The sequence below is a fragment of the Crocuta crocuta genome, unplaced genomic scaffold (genome assembly GCF_008692635.1).
Source record: "Crocuta crocuta isolate KB4526 unplaced genomic scaffold, BGI_CrCroc_1.0 scaffold333, whole genome shotgun sequence".
In the NCBI taxonomy this organism is placed as follows: domain Eukaryota; kingdom Metazoa; phylum Chordata; class Mammalia; order Carnivora; family Hyaenidae; genus Crocuta; species Crocuta crocuta.
In genome coordinates, this window is record NW_027532856.1 from 421,990 (window position 1) to 442,373 (window position 20,384).

The window sequence follows — 20,384 nt, forward strand, 5'->3', positions numbered from 1 at the left end:
CGCCGCCGAGCAAAGCTGCGGCGCTAGGCGCTCCGCTCGCCTGGACGCTCTTTGGTTCAGGGGTCCCCTCACAACATAAGACCCCTCTCGTCGTCTCTTCAGCGTCTACCTACAAACCGGGTCTGGGTCAGGGGCGCAGGGATGGTGTACTGGGGTACTTTCTGGATTCGAGGGAGTTAAAGACAAGACAATACAAATATAAAAGGTGTGAAGACTGCAGTAAGTGACTAATCACCGCCTCTCACCCCACCCCCACCTTGTATCCAGCACGAGAGCGCCCAGGAGTTGGGACCGAAGGGAAAATAAATAGCAACTGCTGGATGAATTTTGCTTGGGCAGGTACAGGCAGTTTCTAGTAACTCTGGGAGGCTATTTTGTACGATACTCGAAAGTAGCTACAGATTTGAGACCCGAGACCGCCAACCCACCGCCATACACCGCAGGTGCCGTCGGAGTCTCAAAACACCAGATCCAAAACCCGTACCTCCAAAGGTAGAGCCATAAGGCGTCCGATATCTGGCTTAACACATGGATTCGCTGAGGGCTTATCTGCTGTGTCACTGTGAGGGTCTTTTCAAATTTAGGTTTGCCCGTCTGTAACAGTAGATGCAAACGGATTTTTTCAGCCCAACCTGCCCTGGCAGGTGAGGGGAGGTATGAAGGACTTCCTCAAAGCTCCGCAGTGAGTCAGACACCTAAGGGTCCTGACCACGCCCAGCCAGCCCTTTACTCACCAGACCCAGCTCCTCACCGTTGCAAATCGTTGGCATCAGAACTGCTGAAGAGTCAAATGAGTAGTCCTACTTTTGGGGGGAGGGGTTGGGGAAGGAAGTAAAAAACAAAACAAAAAACAAAAACTGCGCTTTGGGTTTCCGTCTCCCGGCATCTTCAACCAAAAGCTTTGAGGCTTTTTCATGCTCTTCCTGATCTCTGACTGGATTCAGTCATCCCGTGGGTGCAGGAATGTCTAAAAGTTCTGTTTCCCTGACAAAAATATAACATGAAGGCATTTTAGTGATAATCTTAGGAGAGCTAAAAAGGCCTGCTATGGAAAGATTTGTTTATTTTTGCCTTCATAAAGAAGAATTAAAACTTTAAAGTTAGGCAAAATTAATCTTTCTCCAAGAGAACAAACCAGAATCTGATTCAGGATAAAACACTAGTTCAAATCTTGCCTGGGAAAGGCATCTTCCAAACACTACATTTCTCCACCATCAATCCCATCTAGTGACTTATTTTGACATGCGAACACCAAACTAGCAAAATCTCTAATAGAAACGATTGTATGCCGCTTCATTGGTTTCTCCACCCCCCCTTCCTTCAGTCAATTCAATGACTCAGCAACACAAATAGATACATCCGTCTTCAGATTCAAGCTTGTTTATTACACAGAAGGCAGGTTTCCAGTACAGCTTTAGTTAGTGTCAAAGAGGCATTTTCATGGATTATAGGAACTAAGTCTACCTTAAAGAATCATATCCTCATCAGTGAAAAGGAGGGAGGAGGGCTAAAATAGTTTGTGTTCAATGTGATGTATGTGCAAAGATCTAGAGATTAAGGAAAGTAGGAAGAAGTGCTGAAGTCAGTAAAATCATTTAGTGACTATATATGCCTGTGGGCAGGGCGATGCTTTGTGTTTTTTTACAGAATGTGTTGGTATGCCTCTACAAAAATGCAATTTGAGGGGCCCCTGGGTGGTTTAGTTCGTCGAGCATCTAACTTTTCATTTCGGCTCAGATGATGATTCCAAGATTGTGGGATGGAGTCCAGAGTTGGGCTCCACCTGAGAGTGGAGCCTGCTTAAGCTTCTCTCTCTCTGGGGAGCCTGGGTGGCTCAGTTGGTTAATGATCTGACTTTGGGTTCTGGTCATGATCTCACGGTACCTGGGTTCGAGCCTGCATTGGACTCTCTTGTGTCAACGCAGAGGCCGCGTCAGATCCTCTGTCCCCCTCTCTCTACCCCTTCCCTGCTTATTCTTTCTCTCTAAATAACTTTAAAAAAAAACTATCTCCACCCTTCTCCCCCAATTTGCATTTTCTCTTAAAAACACAAACACATACAACAAAAATGCAATTTGAAGGTATTATCTTCTAGATCAGCACTGTTTAATAAATACAACCTGGTATGATAGAAATGTTCTGTATCTGCACTGTCAAATACAGTAGCCACTAGCCTCACGTGGCATTTGAGCTCTTGAAATGTGGCTCTAGTGTGCCTGAGACTGAATTTTAGTTTTAATTAATTTTAATAAATTTAAATAGCCACATGAGGCTGGTGACACGAGGCTACCTTATTGAACAGCACATTACTAGACTGTACGTAGGTATTTTTAGAGGTATCAATTATCTTAGATGTAAATACATCTTAGAGGCCGTCTGCTACAAAAGACTTGTCTATGCCCAGGGAAGGGATGACTGCTCCCAACGACATCTAAATAAGCAGAGCTTTAGAAGCAGTGCAGCTTCTGTGCAGAATGAGAGCTAATCTGATTAGATGCAGTAAGTAGAGGGTGGAAACTTCTACTCTACTTGGCTACTGAAGTCTGCCGTCCCAAAAATATTTTCCTTAATTGCTTGGGCAATGACTTAGATTAGATTAATCAGACCTTTATGAGTCCCTTAGAAAGAATGGTTGCATCTTCCATTCCTATCATTGCCTCTGGTTAACAAATTGGCAGCAGCTTTGCTATATCTGTCAGCATTGGAGAACAGCTGTGATTAGGGGTGACCTGTCTACAGAAGTCTGATTTCAGGGTGCCAGCAGGTCTCATGGCTCACGAATGTTTTGAATACCTGCTTGCTGATGTTCATAATTCCAGAGTATATGCTATTGATAGCTATAAAGATGCAAATCCCCTAAAGAACTAAATATTGTCTTCTGACACGTTGGAGAACAGTGGATTCCAGGCATCTTGGAGGACACTCTATAAATATGGAGAAGATAAAAGAACTAGGAGGATAGAAGTCCCCAAACATTTTATCTACTACAGAAATTTGCCTAAGGCTTGTGCTATTTTATTGAAAGATAGCACCTTATGTAAAACATCCTAAACTTCTACTTTGAAAGTTTTCATAATTCTCATAGAATTTATTTTCCCATTAATAAAGAAATGTCGTATTACCGAAAAAGGAGGAAAGAGAGAGAAAGCATCACACATAAATTTACTACTTTACCAGAACAACAAATAGCAACTCTTCTCTCTGATCTTTTTTCTACGCATGATCTTTTAGTTTTATTTGTACAATTACGATCATAGTGTAAATACAGTTTTCTGCCCTTCGAGCTTCTTGAGTTAGGCATTATATAAGGGAATATTACAACATGCCTGTGATAACTAGGTCATTTAATATCCGTCTCTGAAGTTTTCTGCCCTTAATTCAACCGTAGGCTGTACCAATGATGCAGTGCTGAGAATCCCAATATAAACATCCTTGGAAAACACACATCTGCCTGTTTTAACATTTGCTCTGTGTCTTTTAGATCTTAGTGTCCATCTGTGAGACTTTAGCATGGTTATGAATTGTGTGGTACAGAAAAATCAAATGCTTGTTCATACCTGCTGGAGATAATGAAAATATCAAAGTCTTGATGGGAAGAAAAAAGAAAGGTGCCACGTGTGTTATCCCATTTCGTTTTTATCTCCCCAGTCAGATAGATATTATCAACCACACTTCAGACATGAGGGGTTGAGAAACTTGCCCAAGGTTGCATTATTCTTAATTACATAGCAGAACAAAGATTAGCACTCAGCTCTTTCCAGTACACTGGGGCAGGTAAGCAAGAAAGCATATAGATGTCATTATAAAAGGAAAAGAGGGGTGCCTGGGTGGCTCAGTTAAGTGCCCAACTTTGGCTCAGCCCATGATCTCATGGTTTGTGAGTTTGAGCCCTGTGTTGGGCTCTGTGTTGACAGCTGGGAGCCTAGAGCCTGCTTCGGTTTCTGGGTCTCCCTCTCTCTCTCTCTGCCCTCCCCCACTTGTCCTCTGTCTCTCAAAAATAAATAAATTTGAAAAAAGAGGGGTGATTTTTTTTTACAACTAGAGTATATTCATGTATTTCTTGAAAAACATGTTTTTGAAGAAATCTTTAAGAAAGGGTAAATGAAAAAATAGAATTAATTTCCCCCAAGAGAGAGTTAATCGGTAAGAGGTACACTTTTAAAGACATCCGAGGTAATTAATTTTACATAATCTCTGACATCAAAGAGAAAAAAAAAACCTGGTGCTACTCAAAGGGAGAAAAAGTCCATGTTAACTCAAGAATCTGAAGACTTCTCCTATAGTTTTAAATTGTTACTTAAGGTCACACCTCTGACCTTTTAAATGAAAGAATGGGGGAGGGAGTAGCAGAGATTCTTAGATTAGTTAAAAGGCAGCATCTAACCTATGTTGTTCACCTGCTCTCTGCTTTGCCAAATAGTAGGAAATCTACGTTATAGGAAGTTGGCTGTCTCCCATAATTCTTTACCAGACCTAAGGTGTACACATTGTTACTGCAAACATAACTTTGCTGCAAAGTGTGTCCCTGCTGCCCTGGAGCAATGTCTGGTTACATCCTGGATGTTAACTGGGGATGTGCCCTTTCACCAGAGGGCCTCTAAGCTCCAGTGCCAACATCTACCCCATCTTGCCACATCTGCTGGAAATCCATGGCTTGGTTTTTATCCCTCTCCTAGTTTCCATGGAGACCCAACAGTTTACTTTTTTCCCCCAACTCTAAGCCATGGTTATTTTTAACTGTAAAACTCTGAGCCAGGTCACAGCTGGGATCTGGAAGATACAATGACGTCTATAGCCACCCTTCTCTCCCACAGACGCCTTCTTTTCTGCAGTTGCTGGGGGCGGAGGCACTCCTGGGAGATTTTGCTCTCAAAAGCGTTTTACTTTGCTTAATGAAGTTGAACCTATGCTGACTTAGATCTGACAGGTGTCCTGAATCTGAAACCATGCACGCCCTAAACAAGGCAAAGATTTTTTTTTGGGGTGGGGGAGGAGGGCTGCCAGGTGAGCTCGCCATCCTTGTCACAATATCTATGGCTAGAGCTTAGGTAAATGCCCTTTTGTAAAAATAAATCAAAGCGCTATCTATCCTATAGNATAAATAAATAAATAAATAAAAATAAAAAATAAGGGCTCTAACTCCTGCCCCCAGTAGAGTCGCTTTTCCTGCTGCAGCCTGCCGTTGGTTAGAAAGAGGCTCCTAACGAGGATACTGTGTGATAAGCTGTTCTATTTTCCCCAAAGCAGACAGCATATTCCCAAGGGGTCTGCCCATTTCTAAGGCCCCTGGTTCTTGGGAGCTAGTGTCTTCAGAGCATTTCTAAACTTTTCACTTCTTTTCAGTATTTTATGGAGGGAAGGCTATTATATTACCCCCAAAATTGCCCTTTTCATCTCAGACAACATCCTGACTCGAAAGGGAAATAAAACATAAAACACTTAGCCCCAATTTAATACCAGTTTTCTCACAGGGGACACTGATTGGGAACATTAAAATTAAGCTCCACAGTGCAAGTTCCATTAATTTTTTATTTATAAAATAATAAATGTTTAGGTTTTTAAGGAATTCTCTAAATGAAGGGTGCTAAATAGGAGGGGAAAATCCAAATCAGGAGTTATCTATTGTTGAATGGGAGATAACAGGTTAGGTCATTGCAAAAAATTTCAGAAATAGAATACACTTGGCAGACAGCTCTCCAAGGAGAAGAGCGATGCATTACAAGTGTCATGAGTTGGCACCTAGCTGTCAGTTGACCAAAGACGGGTGGTAAGACAATAGTATTTCAGCATTTTTACTTTGATTAATAAAGTGTTGGTTTCTTAAAACAACTATGAGGTCTCTTCCCTTCCACACTTCCTAAAATGCTACTTCTGTTCAACGTAACCTGCACCAAGGCAGCATTGTCAGCAAGCCACGTGGACACTTTCTGCCACGTAAGACCTCAGGGGAAACCAGAGCAAGCTGGAAAACAGTGTTGCTTGGTTAAGAATGAGATTAATTCCACCAAATAATTAGTGTGGTGCCAAAGAAGTCTGCTTCCTGTGCTCCAAAGTAGAAAATCAGTGCACCAGACTTAATTATCCAGCCCTGAAAGACAGAAAACAAGTCTGGGCCAGCAAAGGGTAACTACAGGGCTTGCAAAGACAAAGAGAGGTACATCTATTAAATCAAAATTTTTTGTAGCTCTCAGTTTTGGGTTTTAAACCTTTTGATGGTCACTTTCTGGATTCTTATCTCAACTTCCTTATTATTCCTACTCCTAATAGGGAAGAGGGCCCAGCATACAATACATAACATGCAAGTAACTCATAGTGACAAAGGAATTTTAATGCCAGATGTAAGACATTCACCGTTCTCTTAAATAGCTATCTCTTGACTTGTAAGCCTGGTCAGTCCAATTGAAGAGCAGTTGATATTCTTATCAAGGCAGTAAGCAAGGTAGTTGCTGGGGGCGGAGGTACTCCTTAGAGAAGTTAAGGTAGTAGGCAAAACTTAACAGAAAGAACTCTATTAGACTTAGAAACTGGCCTTCCAGACTACTCAGCAATGATTCATCTGTGTCCCCACGCCGTAGCCCCCAAACTGTCAAAAGCAGCAAACTAAGTTCTGATGCCTACTTCGCGGATAGGCTACTTGGTTTCCAAAATACTCACTAAACGCTCGCTACTATTCTCCCAAATTAAGTGCCTATGTCAGCATGCCCATTACTCTCCTAACCAGGCTGTTCTGACCCTACTTGCACATGGAAATCCTGCTCAATCTCACTGACACTGCACTCAGAAGAGCTGGCTATTATGTCTGATTGAAGAGAAATTCTTTGTCTTAACTTAGATACAAGGCCACAGTCATGGCAGTATCCCACTCTACCAGACATGGTCCTTTCTGGCAGATGTTAACCAGATCTGTCTAGGTATATTGGAAAGGAAAGCAAAACTTATACATCAGTAACTCCTGAATCAAACTTAAAAAAAAAAAAAAAATCCAAACAAATGAAACACAGAAATTTTAGGAAAGCTTTTCGTGTTAACAATAATATAAGGGCGCCTGAGTGGCTCAGTCATTTGAGTGTCTGACTCTTGATTTTGGTTCAGGTCATGATCCCAGGGTCATGGGATTGAGTCCCACATCGGGCTCCACACTGAGTGTGGAGCATGACTCTCTCTCTCTCTCCTCTTGCCCCTTGTCCCCATTCATGCTCTGCCTCTAAAAATACAAAAAACTACAAAACAAAAATACAGTGTATAACCTGAAGGTACCCACAAAGACATCCTGAAAAATGGATGGACAGTATTCCAGAATACTGTTTAGAACACAGTACCACTCTCCCGCCCTGAGACAAGTGGAAGGGTATTATGAATGAGTTTTTTCCAAGCTTCTCTTTACAATTTGGGCCTCTGATTCTTTACACTGGAAATTTTAGTTCTCTTCTTACATATCTACAGATTTCCTAAAGCTAGAGTGACTTACCACCTGGAATTCTGTTGTTCTTGATGAATGTCATTGGTCTTTTCCCCTTTCCAGTTAGCCACAAGCTTGTCTCATTACTCAACTGGAAGCTTTTTACCTCTCAGCAAGGACTGGTTAACAGAGTTCAGTTTTAAATGGGGGATGGGGGTGGGGCACAGGGGACACTACAAAGAATGAAAACCGGAACCCAAAAAGAGATAACCATTGAGTTAGTTGGTCTCAAGAGAGATAGTCTAGATCTTTGAGCATGGGAAGTGTCATGACATAGGAATAAATTTGTTTTCTATTTCCCACCACTGGCAGAGAAGGATATGCACAAAATTCCAGCAGAAACCTTTAACTTCAAATTGCAATAAAAATCCCTAACAGGAAAAGGTCTTTACTGATGTCATTGAATTTCAGGGTAATCGCTCTCTCTTCGTAATGATATGGACTAAGAGAGATCTCGATTAGTGTAGTTGGTTTAAGGCCAACTCCGTCTGGCAGCAAAGGGGAAGGCTGGGATATACTTTGAAGGCCCTTGCTGGCTCTGAATTTCTAAGAACACAAAAGGCCTTCCTTTGGAGATAAGAACATGGAAGGAAATAATGTACTTAAGCCAGCCACATCAAATACCAGCAAGTGCTTTCCTATTATAAATGCACAAAGATGGTTATGCAGTGACTAAAGAGTAACCCTTACCCCAAACATGGCTTGAACCTTGAGAAACCTTAACCACAATAAATAAAAATGGAGGATGCATTAGACAAGGATTCAATGCACAATAATAATCCTACTTTCTAAAATCGAGTCATTTGAAATCACAGCCTTATTTTTCTATCACTGTTTTCAGCTATGCCATTTTTCTCATCCAATCAACCGATTCCCCAGTGTTTTCAGAGTTCGACTAGTTCCAAGGTTTCTACCAGACTATCCTCCCATCTCCCACTCCTACTACAGCTACCCCCATGTCCTAGCCAACTACACCTCTTGGTACCATCTTCCTCACTCCCACTGCTGCCTCCACTCATTCTCCACCCACCATGTCTGGAACAGTCTCCCACTTCCATCTGCTGCTTTCTCTCTCTCCTCTCGATCATATCATTGCTTCGAGAGCTCACCTCTCTCAGGGAGCCTTCCTTAATCAAGATTAGGGACTCTTGGGACTACAACAGACATCACTTGACATCCTTGTCTAATGCATCCTTCCTCCATTTTTAGAACAGGAATTAGCTTTCAGGAATAAGAGGCAATCCCTTTACAACCAAGTAGGGGTGATTGTAGTGGAAGAGTACATTTTCTATGAGGTATGACAGTACAAAGAAAAGAGCATTTCCACAAGCCACCCTTTTTCAAGATTGAAGTCTTTTATTCCAATTCCCTCTGATCCTAAGAGTCTCCTTTTCATTTATAACCCCCTAGATAAGTCTATCAGCAAGTTGCATGCATATTTACATCAGTCAAAAAGTTTGAGCAAATACTTTCACCAAAGCATATATTTTAATTAGACATGTTGAATGCTGAAAGAAAGAATCAGTCAGCTACTGAGGGCTATTTGTACAGATTCTGAAATTCTTTCTATATACAACTTTGCTTCTAACAGAAATGGATTAACCATGACTCTGCATTTGGCTTATTTTGTACAAAGGTTTGAGGATCAAGTTTCAGATGTAGTGGGGTTACTCATCCTCATATCTAGTGAGTCCCATATATGAAACTGATTTGCTTTTGTCTTAAAAGTAGCTTTTATTGCAGGCTAGCCTGTCACCATTGAGAAATTAGGGTTCAGGTCTCAATCCAAACAAAGCTAAGGTTAGTTGTGTCATCTCCATCCTCAGGGGCCTGGTATTCTGGGAAACCCACGGTAAGACCAGGGTGACTCCAGGACACACATGTTAGCAGAGGCAGTGCAGCATGCTGAGGCGGGCATTCAACACCCTAAGTGTGCTTTAGTTACCAGAATATTTGACACACCCACAAATTAAGTAGCAAAACATTTTAATCCATTAATTCTAAAAATAACAGAGACATTTTAATATCCGGTGCCACCTCCTCAAAAGTCTACTGCAGATTAGACAGTCAGACTGCAATGTACAAAGCCAGACATTAAAGGGAAAGATGTAGTTTGGGACAAGACCATCACAGGGAGATTTTCCTCCGCTTTGCTCATAAACAGAAGTTGTCAGCTTAAAAAAATCCTCAGAAGAGAAAGCTTTCTCATGCTCCATAACCTTTTTCTATATTTTAAATCTTTCTGTAATGTTTGAAGGTGAAACAGATAATCAGAAAACCAACCTCCCAAGTACAAAGATCTGAGCTGGACTCCTGGGACTAAAGACTGGTTCATTTCTATTTCTACCAACACTCTGATGTGAGGTACTATGGTTCTTGTTTTAGCTACAAGAGGTGTTAGGAATAAATGCCCACTCACATTTAATAATAGCTTATCTAGCACATAACTCTGCAGCACAACACCAACAGGAGTGTTTTTAAAGCAGGGCGGAGAAGAAGGTAGGTATTAATACAACTTAAGGTCTCCTTTGTCTTTCTCCTCTATTTACAATGAGAATTCAGCTCAGAAATGAAACTCTCCAGAATGCCCAAACTGTCCTTTGGCCCACACATTCCAAACTTGTGACTTCTGATCCCAAGCCTTCAGAGCCTCAGGCTTTAGTGATGTATCCTTCTCGGATGAGGAAATCATAGATTTTCCGCGTTTTGTTCACATCTATCTTGATGAGTGCTCTTGCCTGTGCCAGTCTCAAACCTCCTTGCTTGTTACATTCGTTCAATAGAGCAGATTTGTATTCTAAATAGGCTCCTGGGACCAACCTCACCATCTGACAGAGCTGCAAGACACGGCAAATTTAATAAACATTAACATCTGTCATTCTCGTAATTCAATCCAATAGGTATAGCCAAAATAAAATTTTAAAAGTGACATCAACCTCCAACTATTTATAGGAGTTGCTGGGTGGCTGGACCACATTCCATTTAGTCTCTTCCTTGGAGAGAATACTCCTTAACGACAGACGCTCAGGAAGAGAAAGCCAGAGAATGATGCTGGGAGAGCCTTCAGCATGTGTCAGCTGGCTCACCTGGGTTTGTCAAGGAGTCCAAGTTTGTATCCAGAGGAGAAGCCTAGGTCCACACAACTCTCGACCCAGCACATTCCAACATAGCCAGTCAGGGAAGAGCCATAGGGCACAGTAGGGGCGAGGGTGCAGATACTTGGATTCCCAAGTGTGAATCACATTATTTTTAGTATTAGCATAAAGTAGCTGTCCCTGCTTTTGTGATTACATTTCCTACTTTGGAGGAGGAAGAAATATAGAGACCTTGCGAAGAGGCTACTTCAGCTGCTGAAAATCTAGAAAGCTGGCTCCATTCTAGTTCATCTGCCATGACACCTCATGACAATTAGCAGTGTGAGGTCACTGTTTGTGGGAAAGAATAAAAACTGCTTGAAACCCCAGGTCATTCAATACTTGACTCAGAATGGCCTGTGACCTTCTTCAGCAATACCTGAATATAACATTTCTTTCTTTCTATTCACAAACTAATCTTTATTGTTTCTGGTGGATAAATTAAAAGGCTAACAGCCCTCTTCCATGACTCTTCCTCACTGTCTGAGTGGCAGATGGGGAGACTGATCTTGGGAACTGTAAGAGGAGCACATGAGGAACAAAAGAGGAATTCATCTTTTGGAATGGACTTCAGAGCTGTGCACATATTTTTTTGAAAATGTTAGAGGAGAACTCTTTTGAAGCTGGATTTAAATTTTTGAAACAACCAAAAGTAATATGAAGACAAGTCTGATGATTATAGGGGAAAACAAAAGTAGGTCATGGCGTTTTTAATCAAAATTAGTACGTGATGATATATGATGATGAAGTTCTTTCTTTATAGCTTATATACATGCTATGGAGACAATTCCAAACATCTTTTAAGTGAGGTTATGTTTTTGGAGTAAGTGTAGGACTTATCAAAGTGACCATTCTAATAGGAAATAACCATTTTCATATATGAGTTATTTTAGATTTATAAAAAATTAATTTCATTCACATAAAGCACTTAGTATAGTATCTGGTACATGGTAACAATATATGATGGTTGCCCTTATTTAGATTTATATACCATATGGTCTTCTCTTAAAAGGCGAATAGTAGCAGGGTAATAAGGAAAGCAATTCTCTGAAACTTGCTGAGGTTAGCTCTTCAGCTCTTTAAATTCTAGGACAGACTAGAGCTACACATGTATGTCACATGAACAGAGCCAAGTGGGTTGTATTCTATAATGTGTTTTAATGACAACTCAATGAATAGTCAACCCTACTCTCTTTCCTCTAGCTCCCCTTCTTTTTGTTACCTCCTTTTCTTTTTCATTCAGCTTCTCTGTTCCAGGGAGGCCAGTGAGGTTTAAGGGTGGTGCACTTCGTCTACCTACAGACACAGACAAAAAAAGGTATATATTTCATAGGCATACCACCTTCCTCAGGTGTAAAGTAGCAAAGTCCAGCCAGGCCACTGAGGTACAAGATCACTATGTGCAGTGATAAGAAATCTCTCCCCATCTCCTCAGGCCTCAGTGTGGTGTGCAACATGGGCACCCCAAAGTTCACCTGAAAATATAAATGGTAATTCACGTGCCCTTTGCTCTGCTAAAATACACAATTACATATACCTTAGCATCAAATATGACTATTCTTCCTCACCCAGTAGGAGATTCTAACATCTAAAGCCCAGATGTCATCCAGTTATGAAAGGCCATATGCTGCCTCACTTGACAGCTGATGAATGGAAATAACAACTCTGCAGGAGAGACATTTCCTAATCCTCACTACTCTGCCAGGAGTACAAGGCAAACATGGTAATTAACCAAGTACCATTTGCCTTCAGATCAAAGGCAGACTGTTAGGCCAGCAAAAGGCCCTTCTTATTTATTATGTGAGGGAATATCTGTTCCTTCCAAAGTAGCCCTGTTTACCTGAAAGATACACACAGAGAAACAATGAGCCATTATATGGCAAACTAGAAGCTGAGGTGAACTCACACACGGGGAAAGAAACCCAAGTATGAGGTCACTGCTCAGGATGGGACGTTTGATGGGCAGAAGTTTTTTATTTTGTTTTGAATGTATATTTGGGATTAGTGGGGGATACACAGGCAAAAGAAAATGTAGAATAATAAATTAACAAGTTTTACTGGTGTTGACTTTTAAGAGGTGGGAAGAGGGAGAAGGGACTGTTATAGGCTGCTCTGCTAGAAACAGGCTTCTCTGTAGTATCGACAAATGGATAAGTGGTTCTCTATAACCAACAGGCCTAGACTTACCCTAAATGCTAAAAAAGGGAGACTAAAATCATTTGGTCCCTCACCAAAGTTACCAGAGGCTAGGTTGTAATGAATGATCCAAACTTTCTACTTTGCACTGCCTTAGGAGCAACTGAGAGCATGAAGAAGAGCACGGAGTCTCCTCAACCTAAATTCAGGAGGTGAGAAAGGCTAACGCCAGCCTAGGAAGCAACAAAGAATAAATGAGTACAGACTAAATGGTTCAGAAAGCACAAATACCAAATTATTAATTATTACTGTGTTACATTATTATTGTTTGTATTTCTGTATGTAGATTCGGGGGACAGGGTTAGAAGTAAGAAATTTATAAACTAAAAGTTGGATTCAGCTGTCCTGACTACTTGCTAAAAGACTCTCTTTTCTCTTTTAAGTATTAAGAAATAATCACCTGAAACAAAGGAATAAATTTTTTTTAAAAGTATCCCTAAAGTAGTCTTCTCTGAGCCTGGTCTAGACTCTGAATCTGAGAGCCTTTAAGCGGGATCAAAGGTCTACTGTTTCAAGCTTCCAAAGAATGGTAAAAGTGTAGATGCGTCATCTTTCTGACCAGTGCAGGTTCTACAATAACATGGTCTGGGTGCTCTGATAAGGGAAAAGTGGCGAATCTAGCATATGGAGCAGGATAACACCAAGAAAACTGGCAAAGAAACACCACAATTTTGGATCAGAGCTCTACAACTCATTCCACCCCAAATTACCATTCACTAATTACCAAGAACCAAGTATTACCAAATTATCGTATGGTTTAATCTTGCTCTATCAACTAACCCCAAAATAGAGGACACACCCAGAGAGGTAAAGATAACAAACAGAAATACCTCAAATCTCCCAATTATTAAGAAATCCTTGAAAATTTGCTCAGGATACAAAGCCTTTAATTGGTCCCCTGTGAGACAAATCTCAAAAGCTGTGGTAGGTACAACTAACTGAAGCAAACGAACTGCTCATGAACACTGGTAAAATAAAGAAAACACCTCTCTGGAGCTCTTTCTTATTTGGTTTCTGTACTCAAACCCTGAAGATTCTGAAAACTTGTTGATGTTTATAAACTGGGATAACACTTCCCATTAAGCTGTTTAAGCACCCTGCTCCCAGAAAGGGTGCTTTCTAGGGATTCTAGGGTGAATCCCTAGAATGAAAACTTCACAATCAAGTCTTGCTCCAGCCTGAAAAATAATTACCTGAATTCGAAGCCATCGGAATAGAAGGGCTCAGGCCAGAATCACTAAAACAAAGAAGAGGAATTTAACTAATGTCACACCGACACCAAAGATGGCAATTTCTAAAAGCCCACGTGGACTGGGTACCATTTATCAGGTTGGTTACTTTAAAGGGATGTAATGAGGTAGACTGCACTGTTTTACAGGATATCCTACTATACTAAAGAGGAAGGGAAATCTGTTCTGTGGGGTGTAAGAAATCACTTGGATTTGTTCAGAAGAGCTCTTAGTCTGGAACACAATGGAGACCAATCATAGGGAAAGGACAGGGACACAACTCGCCAATGGAAATCATTCCAATAGATATGGGGGAGAGAGGAGGCATGGGTGGAGGAATTTACTAATTTTAAAAAATAAAGGGGCGTCTGGGTGGCTCAGTCGGTTAAGCGTCCAACTTTGGCTCAGGTCATGATCTCATGGTTTGTGGGTTTGGGCCCCGCGCCGGGCTCTGTGCTGACAGCTAGCTCAGAGCCTGGAGCCCGTTTCAGATTCTGTCTCCCTCTCTCTCTGACCCTCCCCTGCTCGCGCTGTCTTTCTCTTTCTCAGAAATAAATAAAACATTAAAAAAATTAAAAAAAAAAAAGATCAAAGTAGCAAAGTAGGGGGCCAGCTATGTTCCTCAAACTGTCAGTATCACAGTGTTTCTGAGATAGACTGCTAAAATTTTCTCAGTTTTGCTGGCTACCCAATTATTACTACTCTGCTATGTGGGTGGGGTACCCATGGAAATGTCTGAAACTACATGTAAAAGCCAAAGCATCCAAGAAGATGCTCCTTCTCCCTGGACTAATTACTTACATGTCAGCTTGCCGGCGGAGCCACTGCTGGCAAGCACTACTGTCCTGGATGTACTGGAGAACTTCAGAGAGCATGGTACGTTTAAGGCGCTCCTCCTCTCTTGTCTTCTTGAGGTGGTCATAAGTTCTGGCGCCTAAAGGTGTAGATGACAGCATAACTGCGATTACAATGCAGCAGAACTAACTGAAGGGCTTCCTAGCTGACCAGCAAATAGTTCGCTTTTTTTTGGTTTCCTTTGCAAAACTGCTTCCGCAATTATTTTTCTAAGAGAAACATGATAACCCCTAGTTTGAAATCCCTTTTTTGACAAGAAATGATTAATATTTTTATTCTTTTTCTAGCTTTGAGAAATTTGTGGACAGGGGGTGCTTGGATGGCTCAGTTGGTTAAGCATCCAACTTCAGCTCAGGTCATGATCTCATGCTTTGTGGGTTTGAGCCCCACGTTGGGCTCTGTGCTGAGAGCTCAGAGCCTCGAGCCTGCTTTGGATTCTGTGTCTCTCTCTCTGTCCCTCCTCCACTCACATTCTCTGTCTCTCTCAAAATTAACAAATGAACATTAAATAAACAATAAAAAAAAGAAAAGAAATTTTGGGGCGGGGCACCTGTCTGGCTCACTCAGTGGGGCGTGTGACTCTTGATCATGGGGCTGTAAATTCCAGCCCCATGTCAGGTATAGAGATTACTTAAAGTCTTAAAAAAAAAAAAGAAATATGGGGACTAAAGCCTGCAAAACAGAGAAGTACAAAACAAATAAGAGTCATTCATATTTCCCACTTCCAAAAGTAACAAGTTTATAATACTGTCATCTTTATACCCTGTTCTATTTTCTTCTGTTTTCTGAAGTTACACAAGTGCTATAAGGATACTCTTTTTAAAAAACCAATTAAAATGACAAATAAAAATAGGTCCTCATTGATTAGCTTGATTCCTTTCCCCTCTTTCCCAGAACCAATCAATACCAGGTAATCAAAACCTGGCATCAGTGTCTCTTTCATACATCTTGTCAAACAAAAGTTGCATGGTGTTTTTTCACATGTTAACAAAGCTGTATAGACTCCAAAGTTCCAAACCATATTCCATAAACCCCAGGATATCATGAAAATATCTCAGGGATTACTAAAGAGCAGAGGTAGCATCATGTACTGGTGGTCCTGGTTTCCATGCATAACCTGCACCACCAGACTTCAAAGCAGTTCTACTTTATCTTATTTACAGACTAGGCGCTACATAAAATTCCATTTTACAATGGTTTCCATTGTTAAAAATAAAGAACCATTACATTAGGCTGAACTTACACCCAACAAGGCTACTTCCTTTGGGAAGTGGGTGATAGCTTTCAATCAATAGGAAGGAGGGAATGTTAAAGATCTTTCCAATAAAACAACAGAAACTGCCATTTACTGAGCATTTATTGTGTGCCAGGTACTGTGCTGGCATGCATTATTTCTAACCTAACCTTACTAGTTCTAAGAACTTGGAAAATTGAAACCTAAACAGAGTTACAAATCTGGTAAACAGGAGAGCCAGAATCCAAGCCCAACTTGCCCAAGTCTAGATCTCAAGCTACCTACTGTAATCCACTGCCTTCCGTTATGACTTGGCTCTACTACAACTACTTCTTTAACCACTTTATATCTTAGTTTCTTCATTACATGGAAATAACAGTGACTATCTCCTAAGTTTATTACAAGAATCACAGTGAAAGATCTGGTGCATGGTGAAAGATGAAAGCTGCTATTAATATAATTATTATTACTACCTCAAGTAACTGGGATGCAAGCATGTAGAAAGAACCATTTGAAGCTTGGTTAATACAAATAATCAGACCATGCACCACAATGCCATTCACAAATAATGTCATCAATTTATAGTTTTCATTTAATAGTCAACAATAAGTATTTTAATTTAATTTAATTTTATTATTACTATTTTAGAAATAGTTTATTGTCAAGTTGGTTTCCATGTAACACCCAGTGCTCATNTCAGGGGAATACAAATCAAAATGACACTGAGATACCACCTCACGCCAGTCAGAGTGGCTAAAATGAGCAAATCAGAGAATGCGAGATGCTGGCGAGGATGTGAAGAAACGGGCACCCTCCTACACTGTTGGTGGGAATGTAAACTGGTACAGCCCCTCTGGAAAACAGTGTGGAGGTTCCTCAAAAAATTAACAATAGAACTCCCCTATGACCTAGCAATAGCACTGCTAGGAATTTACCCAAGGGATACAAAAATGCTGATGCATAGGAGCACACGTACCCCAATGTTCATAGCAGCACTCTCAACAATAGCCAAAACATGGAAAGAGCCTAAGTGTCCATCAATGGACGAATGGATCAAGAAGTGTTTTAATTTTAAAGTAAACACTTAAAGACACCAATAAATTAGCTTATGGCCTATTAAAATTTATGAATAAAGTAATCATTGTTAAAAAAAAGAGAATACAAAATCCTTTTCTTAGAGGCCATAGCAGATTCCCACATCTAAAGCAGCACCTCTCTTTTGTGTTGTCAATTTTATTTTACCTGAGATAACCACATAATGGTATTTATACGGATTATACACAAGAAACTTTACTGGAAAGATCAAAAACTCATTTCAAAAAAGGAAAACTTATTTTTAAAAAGTCAACAAAGCCCCCCCTCCAAAAAAATCCTCAAAGCCTCAGAGAATTCCTTTATGTGTTTAGAAGACACTTGCCGGGGAGCCTGGGTGGGTTAGCCAGCTGAGCATCTGACTCTTGACTTTGGCTCAGATCATGATCTCATGGTTGTAAGACAGAGCCCTGTATCCAGCTCTGCACTGGGCATGGAGCCTGCTTGGCATTCTCTTTTGCTTTCCCCCTCTCTCTGCCCCTCCCCCACTCTCCCTCTCTCCTCCCCCTCCTTTAAAAAACAAAAAAATTTAAGAGGATACTGGCTACTGATATAATGTGTAGCTTAAGTATACTTACTACAAAAATTGGTAATGCCTGCTGTTCTGTATTCCTGGAGCCTCTTGATTTCCCTTCGGAGTTCAAATTCCACTGTTTATCCCAAAAAGAACGAAAAAGAAAAATTGGAAAGCCAAAATCAACATCAAGGTACACTTCTGCTTTTGAGTATTTTCAGTAATTCTGTCTTATATAAAAGACTGGGCAATTACATTTGGGAAATCCGATATAATGATGCCATCTCATTAGAAATTTTACCCAAGAGCGGGCCTGGGTGGCTCAGTTGGTTAGGCATCTGACTCTTGATTTCAGCTCAGGTCATGATCTCATGGTTCATGAGTTTGAGCCCCACGTCGGACTCTGTGGAGCCTGCTTGGGATTCTCTCTCCCTCTCTCTGCCTCTCACCTGCTCTCTCTCTCTCTCTCACAATAAATAAATAAACATAAAAAAAAACATTTTATCCAAGAGCTGAGCAAAATCTACTCTAGCTGTCTTCTGGCTGCCATCTCCAACTGGAGAAAGCAGTTGGAACTGTCTCCCAGAAAATGGCATAGTGAACTGGTTGAATTCATTAGCTACAGAAGAAATATAATTTTTTTTAAACAACTAAGTTTCCTTGTTCTGTTTATCCTCTATTTATCTATCTACATAGCCAAATTCTTTTATAAAAGCCATCTCTGCTATTACTTGTTGTGGCCCTTTTGCAAGGAAAGGACAAAAGCTCTGTGCTTAAGTCGCAGATAGTTTCTTTACAGCTTTTCTCCTATAAGAACAAAAGAGCATTGTTTTCCATAAACCAAAGATTTCTGCCTCCTCTGAGTGCACACAGATCAGGTTGCACTGCTTGGGTTATTTTGTGGTAGAATATTCAAATTTGGGTACTTTGAAACAGAGGATGAAGGAAGAGCCTGGACAATCCATGGAGTGAGTTCTTTAGAGTGACACATAAATCAGGGATGACACAAACTGGGACAGGAAGTAAAGGATCAGTCACCCAGTAGAAACCACACAAAGAATGCCAACCAAACAGGGTGTTTGATGAGGACAACCAACCAGGCACAGATAAGTGCCTTTAATGCCATGCAATGGCATAGTTGCATGTTGAGAACAGGATCAGAGCCTTGGTAAAGCATTTTCCCTAAATTTGAGGGTCAAATACATAAATCTCATAATGAAAGGTACAGACTAAGCCACCCAATCCAGATTATTTTAAAGTGTAGCCCTTATTGCCTTAACAACTTTAATTTTTTTTTTTATCATGAAAAATCAAATGATAACTGGGCAAAGGTCTCTCAGAAAGACAGGCAAGAGAATGATGGAAGTACTGGGGTGCCTGGGGTTGTGAGTTCTAGCCCCATGCTGGGTGTAGAAATTATTTAAGGAAATAAAAAAACAAAACAAAACACTGTTTTTAATGTTTAAAAAAAAGAGAGAGGGGCACCTGGGTGGCTCAGTCAGTTAAGCATCTGACTTTAGCTCAGGTCACGATCTCACAGCTTGTCGGTTCGAGCCCCGTGCTGGGCTCAGTGCTGACAGCTCAGAGTCTGGAGACTGCTTTGGATTCTGTGTCTCCCTCTCTCTCTGACCCTCCCCAGCTTTTGTTCTATCTCTCTCTCTCTCAAGAACAAATTAACATTAAAAATAAATACATTTTAAAAAAAGAGAGAGAGAGAATGATGGAAGTACTATCTCCATGAGTCATCCAATTCTTGTCCCCATTTTAACAACTACTTTTAATGCTAACATATTTATGAACAAATGATATAATGTCAGGGATTTGCTTCAAAATAATCCAGTTGAGGATGGGAGAAGAGGGGGTGACAGAAATCAAACTGGATGGGCTATGTGTTAATTGTTGAAGCTAAATGATGGATACATGGAGGTTCGTTACACTGCAGACCTACTTTTTTATATGTTTGAAAACTCCCATAATAAACAGGGAAGAAACTAAAAAAACTACTGTTTATCTGGGAAAAAGAAAGCTACTAGGCTTTTTAATTGCTTTTGTCCCACCCGCAAGTCATTTCAAGGTAATAAAAGGAAGAAAAGATTTAAATATTCATTTATTTACTTACAGAACTTCACCTAAAACATACCATTATCTCTATTTAAATAAATACACACACACACACACACACACACACACACACACACACACACTTGCACAAAACTCAAAAAGCAACCTACGTGCATGGCTTTCAATGAATTTGTCATGTTCCACTGGTCCCACTATCCTTGCAAATCGCCTCATTGTTTCATAAAGGTCTTGGACTTCTTTGGGATACCGCCGTTCCATTACTACAGAGAAAATAAAACACAACCATGCCATAGAGAATATAACAATCTCTAAGGTCTCCGCATTTCTTTTACAAGAAGGGAAATGGAAGGATACTATTCCTAACCTCACATGACTAATTTACCCATGACAGGAAGCAAACAGGAAAGCCAAGAATGCAAAACATTAATCATAATGATAACTGCATCACAGTGACTATCACACAGGGATGCTCTTATCACCGGAGAACTGAAGGTCATCTGCATTACTGAGCACCCTGGTGACCTCCACACCTCAGTCTCTTAATCAGTACAGGGGCGGGGACCTCTGGCAGTAATGGAAAAGACAGTTA

At 40.7% G+C, this 20,384-nt stretch overlaps 2 protein-coding genes across 5 annotated transcripts in view; both read right to left on the bottom strand.

The window, feature by feature from the left end:
• The window catches only part of DUSP14 (dual specificity phosphatase 14), a 30,555-nt gene extending 23,000 nt beyond the window's left edge, over positions 1–7,555 (bottom strand). The window contains exons 1-2 of one of the 3 annotated variants that reach the window (XM_077745580.1): positions 7,469–7,555; positions 752–984 (exon numbers count right to left, since the gene is read on the bottom strand). The gene's annotated coding sequence lies outside the window, so the exon portion shown is untranslated. Of the gene's footprint in view, positions 1–484; positions 507–734; positions 985–7,468 lie in introns of those variants that run through there. The other 2 variants (XM_077745579.1, XM_077745583.1) reach the window with 2 other exon arrangements.
• A 1,238-nt stretch (positions 7,556–8,793) lies between these two features.
• TADA2A (transcriptional adaptor 2A) overlaps positions 8,794–20,384 on the bottom strand; it is a 50,625-nt gene continuing 39,034 nt past the window's right edge. For both annotated transcript variants that reach the window (XM_077745573.1, XM_077745572.1), the window contains 6 exons: positions 19,945–20,055; positions 17,778–17,849; positions 14,820–14,952; positions 13,983–14,026; positions 11,816–11,889; positions 8,794–10,296 (listed from right to left, as the gene is read on the bottom strand). In XM_077745573.1, coding sequence (XP_077601699.1) covers positions 10,111–10,296; positions 11,816–11,889; positions 13,983–14,026; positions 14,820–14,952; positions 17,778–17,849; positions 19,945–20,055 — 620 coding nt within the window. In that variant the 3' untranslated portion in view covers positions 8,794–10,110. The remainder of the gene's footprint in view (positions 10,297–11,815; positions 11,890–13,982; positions 14,027–14,819; positions 14,953–17,777; positions 17,850–19,944; positions 20,056–20,384) is intronic.